Source organism: Acartia tonsa, chromosome 3 (genome assembly GCF_053477335.1).
Source record: "Acartia tonsa isolate MP-2025a chromosome 3, ASM5347733v1, whole genome shotgun sequence".
NCBI lineage: Eukaryota > Metazoa > Arthropoda > Copepoda > Calanoida > Acartiidae > Acartia > Acartia tonsa.
Window position 1 is genome coordinate 47075363 of NC_137262.1, and position 17530 is coordinate 47092892.

At 33.0% G+C, this 17530-nt stretch overlaps 2 protein-coding genes across 2 annotated transcripts; both read right to left on the reverse strand.

Annotated features, from left to right (window-relative positions):
- Positions 1-8915: 8915 nt before the first annotated feature.
- On the reverse strand, positions 8916-10697 carry LOC145314390 (uncharacterized). Its single transcript, XM_080154274.1, has 2 exons — positions 9795-10697; positions 8916-9446 (listed from the first exon to the last, which is right to left on the reverse strand). The coding sequence occupies exons 1-2, from the start codon at positions 10680-10682 to the stop codon at positions 9243-9245; spliced, it is 1092 nt and encodes a 363-aa protein (XP_080010400.1). The 5' UTR covers positions 10683-10697; the 3' UTR covers positions 8916-9242.
- A 52-nt stretch (positions 10698-10749) lies between these two features.
- LOC145314389 (uncharacterized) lies at positions 10750-17527 on the reverse strand. The gene is made up of 9 exons (XM_080154273.1): positions 17368-17527; positions 16680-16745; positions 16368-16442; positions 15834-15909; positions 15327-15463; positions 12638-12735; positions 12407-12485; positions 12178-12268; positions 10750-11231 (listed from the first exon to the last, which is right to left on the reverse strand). Exons 1-9 carry the CDS (start codon positions 17521-17523, stop codon positions 10765-10767), a joined length of 1245 nt encoding a protein of 414 aa, XP_080010399.1. The 5' UTR covers positions 17524-17527; the 3' UTR covers positions 10750-10764.
- Positions 17528-17530: the final 3 nt, after the last annotated feature.

The window sequence follows — 17530 nt, forward strand, 5'->3', positions numbered from 1 at the left end:
CTTGTAGAGAAGCTTTTTTACTACAAATGTAAAGTTTACATTGAACACTAATATACAGAAGAAGAAAACAATTAACTGGCCGAAAAGTTAAAGGCTATAGTTTTTAGATTACTTGATATGTATTTGAGTCTTTGTTCATTTTAATTATTCTTCTATATTTAGCAGGTATTGTTATTAAATCCACAATTTTTAAATAATTTTGTAAAGAAATCCTTGAACCCTGAACTCCTCTTTCTATTTATGGTTTTACTTCTGTGGGAGGTGAATAGTAGACCATGTGAATTTAGATCGATCATAAACATGATTAGTCAGTGGACAACAATAATAAACCCAACTCTCTGTCTTATTTCTCAACCTAATTTGTATGAAGCGAAAAAAATACATGTTTTAATAATAATACATAAGCATGGAGGAAGATACTGTAAATTATACTGGTACCCAAAGTTTTATAAGCACGTTTTCTCAATCGTGACCTATATCCAATCAATTTAACGTCCATTGTCTTATCCCTCGACAGCCCTGAAAATTGTAATAGTGGTTTTCTGGCGAATACATTACTTTTTATGATTTTATTGCTTTTTGATATGTCTATCGGTAATTCACATGTATAAAATCTCTACACAGTACACAGTCATCAAATCGGACTCCCCTTGCTTACAGACAAAAGGACACAATCTTTCATAGAATAGCTTTGTTACTAAAAACTATGGACTAGCTTCGCTGATACACAAAAGTCTAATCCTACTCTAATACCTAAAAGTTGTATGTAAGGCCCCAATGAGGCATACTTCCAAATATGGAATTTTAAAAAAAGTTAACAGATATACTGGAACTAAGGGCGTGCCAATTATTTCAGCTGGGGGTAAATTATAAATGTAAAAGTATGTCTGTCTGTGTGAAGCCTAAGATCTTGCTGAACCGATATGGTTCTCCTTTGCAAAAAGCTTCTTATATGTCCGGGGAAGGTTTAAAACTATTTTCGGTGAGGGTACTTCCACCCTTCAAAGAGAAAATGACCCAGCTAAAAAACTGCTCCAAAAAAGTATTGTAACTTTTCCTTTATAAAACTAAAATTAAACGTGGAGGTTTAACTTCCTTCGCCCCCCCCCCCCCCCCTCCTTCCAATATTGACCTCTAGGGGCATAGCCGCCAGTATATCATAAAGTACTATCAAAGGTAAAAGAGCGACTTTCTGAAGAAAATGTCCTCTTTTAAAAAAGTGGCCATTGGGGGTGGGTGGATAGATAGATAATCCACCCCTCTTGCACGCCCTTGAATGTAACTAAAATGGCTAGGTTGCAAATATATCATAAAGAAAACATTTTTACAGTACTTTGTTCTACTTTCTTTATTTGCAACTTTTATATAAATATAATTTTTTCAATGTGCAAAATAAAACAATATAATATTTTGACTTTTCTCTCCTATATAATAACTTAATCTTAGTATCAAATTTTCATGGGAAAATATGATTTTCTCGGCTTCTATTGAAGATATCAAGCTTAATTTTTAGTTAAGATTTCAATGATATATTATCTCTATTTTCTCTCTGAGAACATAACATATGCTCTATAACTCACTTTGTCCGTTTGTCCACTCCATGATTTTTGGGGCTTTGCTACTTATGGATGTTGTCATCCTTAATTTTATCAGTCTAGAGGAGGATTTCTTAGGGGATAAGACAATAAGTAATAAACGGATGTATATTGAGATATATAAGTTGGAAAGAATTTTAATGTTAGAGTTTTTTGTATTATTCTTTATCTAAAAGCGGAAATACAATTTAAGTTTATTAATTTTGACATGTGTGATTGGTGGATTGAAAATTATCTTCGCTCTGATAGGAGAAGCTTAAGTGTCGTACATCATTCAACCAATTAGAGCGCAGGTAGTTTCTAATCCACCTATTCTACTGGTCAAAATTTATTAACTTAAATTGTATTTCCGCTTTATGATAAATAATTATACAAAAAACGAATTTTATAAAAAATCCTTAAAATTTGATGCAGATTTCAAATCTCCCTCTAACATTAAAATTCCTTCCAACCTATATATCCTAATGTATATCCTTAATTCTGATTGACAAGATTAACTGTTGACTATGATTATTGTTGAAAAGTTGGAACCAACCAATAAAGATTAAATAATAGTACCAAAGTTTTTAAGCCAACGAATGAGAGGTGTTATACTTTAGGTACCAGTATAATTTGCATTACAATGTCCTCTCCCTCCCTGGTTATATTTTTTTCATGAGAGATAACCTTTACAAATTTCAAAATTAGATAAAGCATAATAGTATTTAGGTACACTATGTATATAAAACCTCCATTTAATTTCATGTAGTTGTCTAACTAAACTTTAAAGTATCTAGACCTAAATGTTGCTCTGGCTACCCAGTGCAGACTTGTAGCCAATAAATCTAATTAACGGAACAAGGAGGACAAAGTACATTTGCAGCAAATCACAAAAATATAAATAGTCACTACTGAAATTAAAAACAAAAGGACGTACAAACTGTTTTACAGAGTATTGCAGCTTGGTAATCCTTACTGACGGACATTTTGGAATTATAGAGTAGCTTCGCTACTATAAAACTACCAACAGTGACAACACCCAAAATTTAAATTTTCCTATCAGATTTCTAATTCCAATCCTCTTTATGGTCTTTTACGATGCGATTCAATAATTTTTCTGGCACTAAAATCATCATTAACTTTGGTGTTTCCTTGATGTTACTCAAAATTGTGGTTGATGAATAAGAGAGTGATCTTATGTTTAAATTTATTTTTAGTTGAATAGAAATTGTTTGAAGCAGGATATTTATTGAAGTTTGCAAGTAACTATTGCCGGTTAGCTTTTTTATCATAGGATTACTACCTTCTTGGGGTCAACCCCTTTCACAGGGGTCTACTAATAAAAAGGTCACACCCCCTTAAAGTTCAGGAGGTATTATAAACAAAATTTAAGCGCTTCGTGCGCAAATTTACAAATCCAATATATTTTGATATTTATCCTGTTATAGCCGCACAACTGTATATCTGTATAAATAATTCAAATATATCATACTAGGGGCTTTGCCCCAAGAGGTTTAATCAAACCAATTTTTCGTATTTTAGAGTTAAATAAAAAGAAAAGAAAAAATTTAGGAAGGGGAATTTTTTTTTTTTTTTTTTTGGGGGGGGGGATAGTCGACCCCACTATTTTAATTTTAGTTTTAAAAAGAAAAAATTGTTTGTTTTTTTTTGGGGGGGGGGTATTTTTCATTTTTAAGGGGGTTGGGGGTGTACCACCCCCCAAGAAAATAGATAAACCTTCCCGGGGCCTATGAGAAATGCAGCCGTTTTTGAGAAAATTAGATTTGAAAATTTCAAGTTCAATTTTCATCCACTAGGAGTTATCAGATAATCATGACAAGAAAAGTTATTTAAATTTTTGAACAACTTTGCTTTTATAAAGTCTGTCATAACACCTCTCTATATATGATTTATTTAAGGCTGAATTTCCGTGACCTTGGCAAAGCAACTGATAAAAAAGACATTAATTAACTCACTTCAGGAGTGGTTTTATGAAGAACTTTATAAAAGCAAACTTGTTCAAAATTTTAAATAAATAATCTTTGCTTTTCTTGTCATGATTATCTGATAACTCCTAGTGGATGAAAATTAAACTTGAAATTTTCAAATCTAATTCTCTATAAAAAAGGCTGCATTTTAGATTTTATTGAAAAGTGAAATGAAGTTACCTAACCTAGGGTAATTAAATGCACTATGTCCCAATTTAGGTTCTAACACAAAAATCAAAGCACCTTCATACGCACTGTGCCATTAATGTTTAGAATGTCTTTTTTGTTGTTTTCCTTGGACACCATTCAGTAGGTGGGATGTGGAGTAAGAGATATAAGTTTTCCGGAATTTTAATGTAGGGAGTAGATTTGAAATCTGCATCAAATTTTAAGGATTTTTTATAAAATTCGTTTTTTGTATAATTCTTTATCTAAAAGCGGAAATACATTTTAAGTTAATTAATTTTGACCAATAGGATAGTTGGATTTTAAACTACCTGCGCTCTAATTGGTTGAATGATGTACGACATCCAATCAGAGCGCAGATTTTTTAAATCCACCAATCACGGATGCCAAAATTAATTAACTTAATTTGTATTTCCGCTTTTAGATAAAGAATTATACAAAAAATGAATTTTATAAAAAATCCTTAAAATTTGATGCAGATTTCAAATCTACTCCCTACATTAAAATTCCGGAAAACTTATATCTCTTAATGTGGAGGGCTGATAAGCATAATTGCATTCAATAATCAATTTTAAATTTCTTTTTTATCCGATTTTTCTTGGATTCGGATAGAGGAATTATAATCATATTTTAAAGAGTGTGCGGCTACTCCTCTATTTATTGTGTCCGTTGTACAAGAAAGATATAGGAAATATATTTTCAGTATAGGCTTCCAAAAATCATGAAAAATCAGGTATTGCAACTTATTATAGACAATTTCCTACGAATAATAAAAAAAACAAGGTAATAGCATCCATAAGTAACAGAGCTTATGTTCAGTTGTCATTACTAAGAAAAGAAAGAAAGGTTTATGATTTTTGAAGCATGACCGACAGACAGACGGACAAAACAATGTATAAAATAGATGCAAACATGCCATAGAAATCATCACTGAATTTTTTTGTTGTCTATCTTCCACAGCAACTGAGAAAATTACATTTTCTCCCTAGTGTGACTTATGAGCAATCATAGTGAATTTTATAGTAGCTTCGCTATGTTTGGTACATGTTAGAAAAAGAGAAACCGTTGTTTGAAAACCTTCTCACTCTCCGCTATTTTGATGATTATCGTCCTTGCTTAATAAATTTCGCAATTGCAATACAAGGCTAGGTCCGCTATTAATCATAAAAATTATAAGCCAAGTTGCAATTTTTATAAAAATAAAAACAAGGACAACAATATATCAGAGACAACGAAGCTCAATACAGCTCAAGATACAAATATAATGCAATTGCATATTAAAGCCATGAACAAATAAAATTTTCTCTTTATTTGTTGTAAATTTTCTTTAAAACACAATAATCAATTCAATTTAAAAAGGAATTTTTAGCAGACATTAGTCATTACATTTAGTCACGTCACAGAGCGACGAAATTTTGGACTAAACAATTTCCCAAAAAGCTAGCCTTATCATATTAAGAGACTTGTTATATGTATTGTATATAGATGAAAGGAAAAAAAACTGCCCTTTCGTAACAAATTGTGAACAAGTTTTAACAGTTTAAAATTCTAATTGGTAAAATTTACTGGTTGGGGATCTACATTTAGATACTCAGAGCCTTGTCATTGTCAGGTTAATCTACGCTTCCTTACAACCATATTGCTATACTATTACTATGTACAATAAGAAACACCTAAAGTGTAGAAAAGCTTTGCCCTGATAAAGGTGAGATAAATCAAATAATTTTTAATCAATTTTAATTTTGTGATATTTTAATTCCCACATTATTTTAGTAGAAAATTATAAATTTGATTTTCTAAATAAATTTTTGTACATTTGCTACATTGAATTTCAATTTGTTTGGTTTTAAAGAATATATTTATTACCCTTGATAGACAATCAGACACAATAATCCATCCAACAAAGAAAGGAATTCCTAGCAAAGATTCTATTTCTAAAAAAGTCTCAAAAATCAACTGCGCAGCTTTTTCAGCCACCCAAATACGCCTCAGCCTTCGTCGTAGCCACGCGGCTTAAGCCGCTTAAAGCCTCAGACGCATTCAGCCACTTGAAGAATCAGCCATGCGGCTATACGTGGATGGCTACGGCTTTAGGTGGCCGAGGCTTCAAGTAGCTGAATGGGACTGAGGCTTTTAGTGGCTTATGTTTTCATTAGGGTTTTAAACAGCTCCCTTCTCTTAAAAAACTAGGGACACAGCGCTAGTTTCCTCAGCAAATGATACAAAAAAACGAAAAGGAAAATTCATACAAAACTCCGTGGTTACAGGGCAAATTCTTTGATCTTAAATAATATATTTTATACTATTTCAAGTATTTTCTAAATAAAACAGTTCGGAAATTAAATGAACAAATGTATACTTGTACTGATAATCCACCCTGTTATAGTGGTTATTTCTCGCATCCTATTTTACACAGCTTTCCGTGGTAGGTAAAATAAAAATTATATGATAAAGTTTTTTTTCGGCCTCGTTGGGCCGAAGTCCCGGGTCAACAAAACAGGGAATAATTTTATTAGTTGTATTATTGTCAACCCCTGTATTATGAAACTAGCAGCTGCGCCCCTAGTATCTAGGGGCTTTATATTCGAAGTATTATGGAAGGGCATAAAAATAGCAAAAAACCATACCCAGACTTAATTATAAAAATAAAATAGCGTAAAACCATTTCACGATCTATTAAAAGCTTCACTGTAAAGAAGAACCAAGTTGGTTCAGTGGTTAGCGAGATACTTCGCGACAAAGCTTACTACACGGAATATTTCATTTTAGCGGCAAATTATAAGAAAGAAAACTCTGTGTCAACATATTATTTATATATTAGCCACACTCTCCACTCGAGGTAACTAAAGTCCATTCAAATTACCAACTACATATAAAATACCGACTTTGGGTAAAATAAAAGAGTATGAATTTCTCTGAAGAATGCACAGAGCAAGTATTGGAATGTGTGCACGTGCGTTTCTTCTAGGGAGCGCAGCTTTCCATAATGGTAGTCTGTACGTCACTGTGCTTTTAAGGTTTTTTTTGCAAATTATTTGTAGGATTTAATGATCACAAAATTTTAGGCAAACCTTTCATTACTTTAATTTACAAGGAAGAAATGATTAGATGAAATAAAATGCACAAGGTTTGCAATAATATGCTAAAAATGTTTTCATTCTTGTCATTTTCCAGTGCTTTTAATATGACTAAATCTGTGTTATTGACCAATGTAACTTAATAAGTCATTTTTTTTATAGATTGAGCTTAATTTTCATTGTGCGATAGTTTTGACCACAACAAAATTTACACAATTAATCGCTAGTATGTCAAATTGTTGATTTAAATACTGAATATAGTCAAAGAAAATATAAATTTTCCAAGGTTCTGAAGGAATAAGACAATAGACGATAGATTGATATACACCCCATTGATAAAATTTCTGGTCGAAAAATTTATACAATAAAAGTTCAATAAAAGTTTATGAGTTTATAAGAACAAATAAGATAACATGGTTATGAAACTTTGTGAACAAGTGTAATTTACAGTCCAAAGTCCCATACCTCCCCATAAATTTTTTCTTACTTTAATTCCCCCCTCTTAATAGCAAAATCATAAGAAGCGCAACTTTTCATAACATTACTCTAATAAATATACTTTGGTATTGACCAACCATCAAAAAGTGCAGCTAGCTTTGTGCAGAGCTAAGAAAAACTCTTTCCTTTCAATTATCTGACAAAATGTTTTAAGTTTCATCATGATGGTTAAATTATTGACCAGCATTTGCAGGGTTCGGCAACTGCACGTTTAGTTAATCGCAACTGCACCCCTTATCAGTCACCAGGATGTAAACAATTCAGGAACAGAGCGTTTTTTTCTCTCAATAATTAACAGCAACAGTCGTAAGCCAAGATTTTTCAGCTTCTGACCCTGCCATTTAAAAAATCATTCAGAAATATTACAACACATTTTCAAATTGGATGAGCTTAATTACAAAAGCAACCAACTTTTCAGATCATTTTTGTATTTTACTCATTTTCAAATCTAACACTAAAGTTCAATTGTGAGTTATGGAGAAACAAGGATTATAATGTTTATAATAAGCGCCGCAACAACAACGAATATTTTATTTATAAAAAAATAGGGTTGGCAATCCGAATCCGGGATCCGACCAATTTTTGGTCAATATTGGAATCCGAATCCGGAATCCGTTTTTTAATAGCGGATTCGGATTCTTAATTGGTAGGCTAAAATTAGCGTCTTGAGTTTTTTCTTTCTTTTATCATTATATATAAAATCTTTTAAAATCTGGTTCGATTCTCGGAAGTGAATTATAGAGAACATTAATTTTTAGGACATATGTAGCACTTGGGAATCCGCCAATTTTTAGACGGATTCTTGTAAGAATCCGAATCCGGTCCAAAAATTTGACGGATTGCCATCCCTAAAAAAATAACAGTAATGTATGGAGTATTTGGTAGATGTACTTAAAATGCAAATAGATCAAGTATTAAATTGGATATAGAACATACGTGGATGAATTGACAGGGGACAATTTGTCGTCAATTAAGGTTGCTAACATGGTCCTCAACTATTAGTCAATTCGTTCATCCAGTAGAGGGAAAGGGGATGGAGTTAAGGGTGTGGATGGAAGGTATCGATATTTTAGCCAGCTGCGAGTTTCACTTTGTTGAGAGTACATGAAAATCTGGTGCAACATTCAAGTAATTATATATCAATTGGTATTTGAAAAGTATATGAAAAAACAATGATTTAATTTCGGCATTCTGTTGCTAGCATTTGTTTAGAGGGACTGTGACAAGCAATTAGTATTTTAATAATATTACTAAAGATTGACAGACATACCCAATATATCCAGCTAATGTAGCTGTACAAATAAAAAGCTAGAAAAATATGCAGAGAAAATTATAGAGATTAATATAATATTGCACATCATATATCAAAGAAAGTTCACAACGCCAAAAATTTTCTCTATCTAAATAAAACCGAACAAGTAAGATTTAGTTCAAAGACACCACAGCAAACTTGTGAAAATTCACAGACTCTGGGCTAAGGTTCAGTGCTCAAAAGGCACTTTGTAGGAAAACAACGCCATTATAGCATAATACATGTTGACGACTTATAGAGTAGCTTTACTGTTGAAAACATATCATATTAACAAACAAGATTAAATTTGTTGAGATTTAATCACAGCCATCGATTACAATGTAAATTTTTAACAATAAAAAAAATTTTCGTTATTTTCTTTTAACAATATTTTTCTTCCTTTTCTATGTATATGAATGGATTTAGAATATGGGGATATTGTAAGAGATTCCTGCATACCCTGATGAAATGTTTCTCCTAGCTGGCTAATATAACGATACCCCCCCCCCCCTCCAACTATGATTGACCATGGAGAAACGCATTGTCCAATATCTGAGGACTATATTAACAACCTTAATTGACGAAAAAAATTCCCCAGTCACAATGTACACGTATGCTATATCCATTTCTATTTGATGTCTTTCTTGGGTACATACAGGGGTAATTCTTTATCTTCGGACATAATAATGTATTTTGACTCCCCTGTATGTTTCCACATGTGAGCCCCCCACTCTCGTTTAGAGTTGAGAGATCTGGGGCATATTGGACAAGGATATTTGGGGGGCTCTTCTACGCTGCATTTGTGCTCGTTGCGGTCGGCTGGAAAGTCTTCCTAAAATATAAAGATAAAAATAGAAATGGGCAAATATGAAATGTATAGTCTCCTATTATATAATTAGTAAGCTTTTTTGTCTGTAGCAAAGGATCTCGCTAGCGCTTAACCGATATGGTTCTCCTTTACATCGAAGCTTCTTAAAGGTCTAGGGAAGGTTTTAAACTATTTTTAGCGAAACCCCTCTTCCCACCCACAAAAAAAACTTTTTTTTTTAAAACTTAAATTGAAAATAAGGGGAGGGTGCAGAATACCCTCCGCTTTATCTTAGGTGACCTTGGATGCTTCTAGTGGCATAGTCGCTAGTCTGATTATGAACTATTTTCAATATAGAAAGATGAACCCTACCTTGCATTTAGAACATTTACTGCTATCACAATCTGAATGAGTTCTTACGTGATTCTTCAAGTCAAAATTTCTACTAAACTTTTTGTGGCATTTCTCACATGAGAAAGGTTTAATATTGTCATGTAGTTTTTCGTGTCTCTTACAGGCAGATTGAAATGTAAAAGTATCACTGCATACATTACATTTAAATACTTTTTTGGGTTTTAATATTGGACTTTTTATTATAGGTTTAATATTATCAATTTTATTAATAATTTTTGGTATTGGTTCATTATTAGTTCTATTTTTCATGGGACTTAAATTAACAGGCCCGCTTGAGAGAAAATCATTTGTAAAATCTGAATTTCTAACTTGACTTGCTGAATGTTCAGATTTTATGTGTGTGTTCAATTTAACATCATCACTAAATGATTGACTGCAGGAATAACATGAAAATCTTTTGGATTCTAAATGAACTTTGTTTGTTTCCTTTCTAGGAATTGTTTTGCCGATGGAAGTAGATTCAACAGGTCGTGTGTAACCTGAGGTTGAGGGTCCTTGATCACAAGTATTTAAATCAAGCAAATAATTTGTACTAAGATCATAATTATCAGAATTATGAGCAGTAAAGGGAGCATCGTCATTGTAGTTGTCAATGTAACTGAAAGAAATATCATATTCTGGATCTTTAACAGCTGTAACTTTCAATTTCCCGCCAGTTTTTGTACTGAGATCAGATTGCGTATGCAATGAAGACTTCTGATTGGTGAAAATGTTTGTAGAATTGGATTCGTTGAAACAGTTTTCATTTTGTTGATTATAAAAGCTTGTTAGTTTGTTGGGTAGGCGATAATCAAATGCTTGGTTGTTGAATGAAAAATCCTGGATAAAATTATGAAAATCATACATAAATTAGATGATTACAACAAGATGACATAAAAGAACAATTAATTGTAATACAGTCGAAACAAAAGAAAAGTGGAGAGTAAAATTAATATTTTTCAGATTTTGCAATTGAGTTAACCTTAACTGATTGTAAAAATCCTAAGAATATTTTCAGAATTTCCTGAACAAGATTTTGTTGGGATAAATTAGTTTTCCCCATATCAAGCGGAGCTGTTTGCGCGGCTATTTCGGTAGCTGCTGGCAGCCCCAGTGAATCAGCTGCTGAGTTAGAAGTTCCCATTAGAGGTTCTTGGTTATTTGACGAGAGGTGAAGCGGCATTTGTGAAGACATAGAGCTGTTTTGCAGCTGCTGTGGGGCTACAGCATAGCTGCTTTGAGGTAACTGTTGAGAATTTAAGCTGGCATTTGTAGCAGCTACTGGCATGTTATAATTTTGCATAGAAGACTGTTGAACAGTTGATGAGTTTAATGATGTGGAAAGTTGAAGGGATATGGGTGCATTTTGTACACCGGAAACTTCTCCAATGTCTGATAATATGTTCATAGATTTTCCTGTAAAATAAACATCAATGCATTTACATATACTTTATGATACTGACATCAAGTTTTAAGAGTATTTTTTAACATAAAGTAATACATTTTTTGTGTCTGAAGCTAAGAATCTATAAAAATAATTGTCAGCACTTTTCTGTTAAGCTTTGAAAATGTCACAGGGTGGTTTTGAGCTATTTTCTAAACCTCTCCCTCTCTGTCAATTCCAGGGTCGAAGCAACTAGTATGAAAACGAGAAACAATATTATGTCTCCAACCTTTATACCATTCAAAATGATTATTATTGATGCAAAGGGGACTATCCACGAAAAAGAGTAAGTGATTCTAAGCACCCTCCAGCAGTGATTCTAAATGTTTTTTTGGTGAACTGAATATACTAGGGTTATGTTTAATATCGTTTTATCGATTTTAAAAGTTTAGTTTCACCATGATTTTATATGAATTAAACTTTGAAATGTTAGACATTTTGTGACTAAATAATAAATATCTTCAAATGTTTTGTTGAGTTCAACCTGCTATGGCACAAAAGTAAACTTTTTTAATTAAAAACGTTAATTTAGAAAAAGGGATGGTAACTTGTAATATAGTAAACAGTTTTAATAGTGGACTTTCGTAATTTATAGCATTTGATTATGTTCTGGCATATTATTTTATTTGAACTTTTGAACTCAACAAAGCATTTGATGCTATTTTGTCAAAAAATGCTCAACATTTCAAAGTTTTGTTTATAGAAACTTAATTTTTTTAGTCGATATTAAGCATAACCCTATTATATTCACCAAAAAAAAAACATTTAGAATCACTGTTGGAAGATGCTTAGAATCACTTGCTATTGTTCGAGGATAGTCTCTTATTTTAAGTCCATTATAGTAAAATATCAAACCATTTGGTTTATCTATATTTTATTCATTCAGCTATGTTTTGTAAAAATTAAAAGTTTCAATACCTGTAGATTTTACATGATGATTGGTATGACTATTTGTTGGCACAGTTGATTGTAAGTTGCCACTTGTGCCAGGTAGAAAATTTGAGACACCCTAAAGCAAGGAAAACTAAAATAACAATTCTGTAGTGACTGATCTTATCTTGAACCACCCTATTGGTTAAAAAATATGAGGAGGTGGAAGTTTCTGTGTAGATTTAAGAGAAAAAACACAAATTAAAAAAAATTGAACCTGATTATATTGATTAAAGTTGGTGGATCTTCTTTTTCGTCCAATTGTACCGACGGCTGTTAAATTCAATGGGGAGCTCCTAAAATTATAAATACCTGTAACAGACAAATGCACAAAATATTCTTATACCCAATTCTTAGGTATGATAATCTACCTTAGGTAGCTTGCAAATATTTAGAAAAAATATTTATTGTACTCTCTCTTTGGATTGATTTTGAACAATTGATTTACCTATGTTCCAGATTTAAAGGAGAACTTCTTTGTTGCTCCATATTAAGAGGATCAGTATAGTTTGTGTAATAATCAGAATAATACTCGAAATCATTATCCTAAAATTAAAAATGGTTGTTTTGTCTTAAGATTTCGATACTTACTAAACTGGACCGATTGTGTTTTCCATTTTCTTTACATAGGTCGAGAGATAGCTTAAAGCTATTAAAGGGGGGGGGGGGAAATGTGGTGACTCGTCACACGACATACCAGCAATTTTATTTTGGGTGCTACTCCCTTAGTTTTAGAGATAATTGGATGAAATCTTTTGGGCTGGGTCACTAATTACCCCAACTATAAAAAAACGGTGGCGGGACCGCCGCTCCCGCCGCCCGCCGCCGTTACCAAAAAAATTTTTTTTATTGCATTTCTCGCCGAATTAGGCAATTTGGAATCATTTGAGACCATGTTATTTTTTTCAAAAATTTTTCCCCTTACAATCAACCCTGCGGGGGGACTTGAAGGTATATCTTAAATACAGTATGCTATTCCTTTAGTTTTAGAGATAATTGGATGAAATCTTTTTGATTGTGTCACTAATTACCCCAAGTTTTGGTATCTTTCAAAAAAAACAGCGGCGGGACCGCCGCTCCCGCCGGCCGCCGCCGTTTTCCGCCGCCACCAAAAATTTTTTTTTATTGCATTAGGCAATTTGGAATCATTTGAGCCCATGTTATTTTTTTCAAAAATTTTTTCCTTTCAAGCACCCCTTAGTCATTTTTTTCAAATTCTCGTTTATGAAGGTATATCTTAAATACAGTATGCTATTCCTTTAGTTTTAGAGATAATTGGATGAAATCTTTTTGATTGTGTCACTAATTACCCCAAGTTTTGGTATCTTTCAAAAAAAACAGCGGCGGGACCGCCGCTCCCGCCGGCCGCCGCCGTTTTCCGCCGCCACCAAAAAATTTTTTTTATTGCATTAGGCAATTTGGAATCATTTGAGCCCATGTTATTTTTTTCAAAAATTTTTTCCTTTCAAGCACCCCTTAGTCATTTTTTTCAAATTCTCGTTTATGAAGGTATATCTTAAATACAGTATGCTATTCCTTTAGTTTTAGAGATAATTGGATGAAATCTTTTTGATTGTGTCACTAATTACCCCAAGTTTTGGTATCTTTCAAAAAAAACAGCGGCGGGACCGCCGCTCCCGCCGGCCGCCGCCGTTTTCCGCCGCCACCAAAAAATTTTTTTTATTGCATTAGGCAATTTGGAATCATTTGAGCCCATGTTATTTTTTTCAAAAATTTTTTCCTTTCAAGCACCCCTTAGTCATTTTTTTCAAATTCTCGTTTATGAAGGTATATCTTAAATACAGTATGCTATTCCTTTAGTTTTAGAGATAATTGGATGAAATCTTTTTGATTGTGTCACTAATTACCCCAACTATTGGTATCTTTCAAAAAAAAACAGCGGCGGGACCGCCGCGCCCGCCGCCGTTTTCCGCCGCCACCAAGCAACCTTGCTCCCGCCATCCGCCGCCGCCGTTTTCCGCCACCGCACAAAAAAAAATCATGGTCTCATATGATTCAAAATTGCCTAATTCGGCGAGAAATGCAATAAAAATTTTTTTTTGGTGGCGGCGGAAAACGGCGGCGGCCGGCGGGAGCGGCGGTCCCGCCGCTGTTTTTTTTTGAAAGATACCAAAACTTGGGGTAATTAGTGACACAATCAAAAAGATTTCATCCAATTATCTCTAAAACTAAGGGAGTAGCATACTGTATTTAAGATATACTTTCATAAACGAGAATTTGAAAAAAAAGTCCTCCCGAAGGGTTGCTTGTAAGAGGAAAAATTTTTGAAAAAAATAACATTGTCTCAAATGATTCCAAATTGCCTAATTCGGCGAGAAATGCAATAAAAAATTTTTTTTGGTGGCGGCGGAAAACGGCGAGAGTGGCGGTCCCGCCGCTGTTTTTTTTGAAAGACACCAAAACTTGGGGTAATTAGTAACACAATTAAAAAAATTCATCCAATTATCTCTAAAACTACGGGAGTAGCATACTGTATTTAAGATATACTTTCATAAACGAGAATTTGAAAAAAATGACTAAGTCAGGGTTGCTTGTAAGGGGAAAAATTTTTGAAAAAAATAACATGGTCTCAAATGATTTCAAATTGCCTAATTCGGCGAGAAATGCAATAAAAATTTTTTTTTGGTGGCGGCGGAAAACGGCGGCGGGCGGCGGGAGCGGCGGTTCCGCCGCCGTTTTTTTTAAAGATACCAATAGTTGGGGTAATTAGTGACCCAGCCCAAAAGATTTCATCCAATTATCTCTAAAACTAAGGGAGTAGCACCCAAAATAAAATTGTTGGTATGTCGTGTGACGAGTCACCACATTCCCCCCCCCCCTTTTTAGACAAGTCTACAAATGGTAATAGGCTATTTTTCTGCTTCCCCTACCCCATCAAATAAGAGCTACTAGTTAAAAAAAACTCTTGATACCTATAATATTCAATATTAATGGAAAAATGTTTCTGATACTGGTTTTATAACTCCTTTAACAGGATTTGGAACTCAAAACAAAACATTCTTACCCTCATATTACCTATTGTATATCATAAAGTTACAAAATTATATTATGCTAATCAACACAAAAAAACAAACAAACATCATATTACTTTACATTCAATGAAATAAAAATAAAACCTGTAGACCAGTATTAAAGGTAGATTGTTGATCAATATTAAGCATATCAGAATAGTCTAACTCCTGCCCCGGGCGAGTTAAGTTGAGCCCAATCTGTGTGCTTAGGTTTAGTACCATTTCTGAACTGTTTTCTACACCTAAATAGTAAAAATTAAATAATAACATTACGACTTTTTAAATTAAACGTGACATATTTTCCCCTTATTTTGTTTTGAAGCCCTTTTTCTGAATTATTTTTTTAAGGTTGGCATCCATCCAATTTTTTGACCGAATACGGATTCTTACAAATATTCGCCCACAAAAGGAAACGGATTAATCCGTGGATTTCGGATTCTTATTTTTTTTGACGGATTCCGGATTTCGGATTCTAGCAATATTACAAAAGACCCTTTTTAAATTGTGACTCGTGGTTTAGCAGTGTGCATTTGAGTTGTCTGAAAATATTTAAATATTTTCCACCAAGTACATAGTTGAAATAAAATATTAGAGATATTTTAAATTACAAACCTTGTGACTGTCCAAAGCCGGAGTTTATATTCTGCTGATGCATATTTTGTGACATGTGTGATTGGTTCGATTTTGCCTAAAATATAAATATTAGGTAGGTAGTCAGGTTTAGATTTTATTCAAAGATGATCTTTCGAAAAAAAAAAAATATAGATAAGTACATTATTTTTTCCCAGGGATCTAAAGGGATTAGACAATGACCGATAAATTGATGTACGTACATCCCCAATGATGATACATAAAATTATCCCTTCAGTAAATAATAAATAGTGGTTGAAAAGTTTGGACACTCAAGTTAATTAATCAACCAATCAAAATTTAATAAAAGTCCCCAAAGTTGTTAAACTAACAAATAAGAAAACGTTATTATAAAACTTTGGGGTCTATTCTAATAAACAGTTTATTTCCCCCTCCCTCCCTAATTCTTTCCCTTAAAATTTGTAACAATAATTGAGAAAATTCGTTATTCTGCTATCACCCTATCTCTGTGTCAAAAAGACACAAATAAAGATTAGTTTAAGGTTGAATTTTTACCTGATGATTGTTTGAATTTGAAGAATGGTTATTGGATCCATTTCTATCTCCTGCATTGTTACTCAAATTCAAACCCTAAGATGAAATTATGGTGCATTAATAATACATGTACAAAATACAGAAAAGGAAAGTTAAGAAATCTGATGAAAAATGGCCAAATAATGCATATAAAAAATCTATTGTAAAATAGAAAATTAAGATGTTTCTAATACTTTATGCCAAATAAATCAATATTCGATAAATTGGCCAAGATACGCAGAATTTCTTATTGGGATTATTGCACATGGACAGAAATGAAACAAATATACTTACCGCATAATTAGAGCTTGTCAGGTCCAAGCCATTAACTATTGAAAGATCAAGCCCAGCAGTTGATGCCTAGAACAAAAAATAAACAAATCTGAGGTGAATTCTTAAAAAAACTTTTGCCTTACTAAAATCAGTTTGCCTCACTAAAATCAGTTTGTCCCACTAAAATCAGTGAGGCTCGCTAAAAAATTAAGAGGGGATAATTTTGCCTCACTAAAATTTTAGTGAGGCAAACTGATTTCAGTAAGGCAAAAGTTTTTTTAAAGAATTCGCCTCTGCTAAAAACACTTTACATGATTTACATTTTTCTTTAGGATTTGAACAGAACTAAAATATTATCTGTACAAATAAGTTATTTGTTATTTGAAAAGGAAATAAATAAAAACCGATTTTATTATCAGTAAATATTAGTCCTTAAATATTTACTCTTAACATCTGCTCATTAAAGTTACATGGAATTATTTCAAAAGGGATAGTTGCATGAAGTGCATTTAATGAGTTGAGTTACTTTGAGTAGTGAACCTTAAAATATTCTTTTTTGTTGAAAATGATAATTATTTATGTGTTACCGATAGAGATATTTGGTAATTTGGATTGGTAAGGTTACCATTCCAGAAATATGAGAAAATAGGACGGGCCGGACAGACCCTAACTATTGTATATCATAACTGTTTTATAAACCAACACTTACAATAGGTCCATCTCCCAAGGTGTCTGTACAGGAAAACTTAAACACCAGCGGATCCAGGGAGGAACTGGAGTGACAGTTGGAGGACAGGGAGAAAGGGGACTCGAAATGGGCAAAGCCTGGCAGGCGGTGGTGACTTTGTCCACTTGAATATGCCATTTTATCA

Coding starts and splice junctions, on each gene's coding strand:
- LOC145314390 (XM_080154274.1), bottom strand. CDS start 10,682: ATGTATGATTTTCATAATTTTATCCAGGATTTTTCATTCAACAACCAA. Junction 9,447..9,794: donor GTAAATGTTCTAAATGCAAG/GTAGGGTTCATC, acceptor TTTATATTTTAG/GAAGACTTTCCAGCCGACCG.
- LOC145314389 (XM_080154273.1), bottom strand. CDS start 17,523: ATGGCATATTCAAGTGGACAAAGTCACCACCGCCTGCCAGGCTTTGCC. Junction 16,746..17,367: donor CCTTGGGAGATGGACCTATT/GTAAGTGTTGGT, acceptor TTTTTGTTCTAG/GCATCAACTGCTGGGCTTGA. Junction 12,736..15,326: donor CCTTTAATACTGGTCTACAG/GTTTTATTTTTA, acceptor TTTTAATTTTAG/GATAATGATTTCGAGTATTA.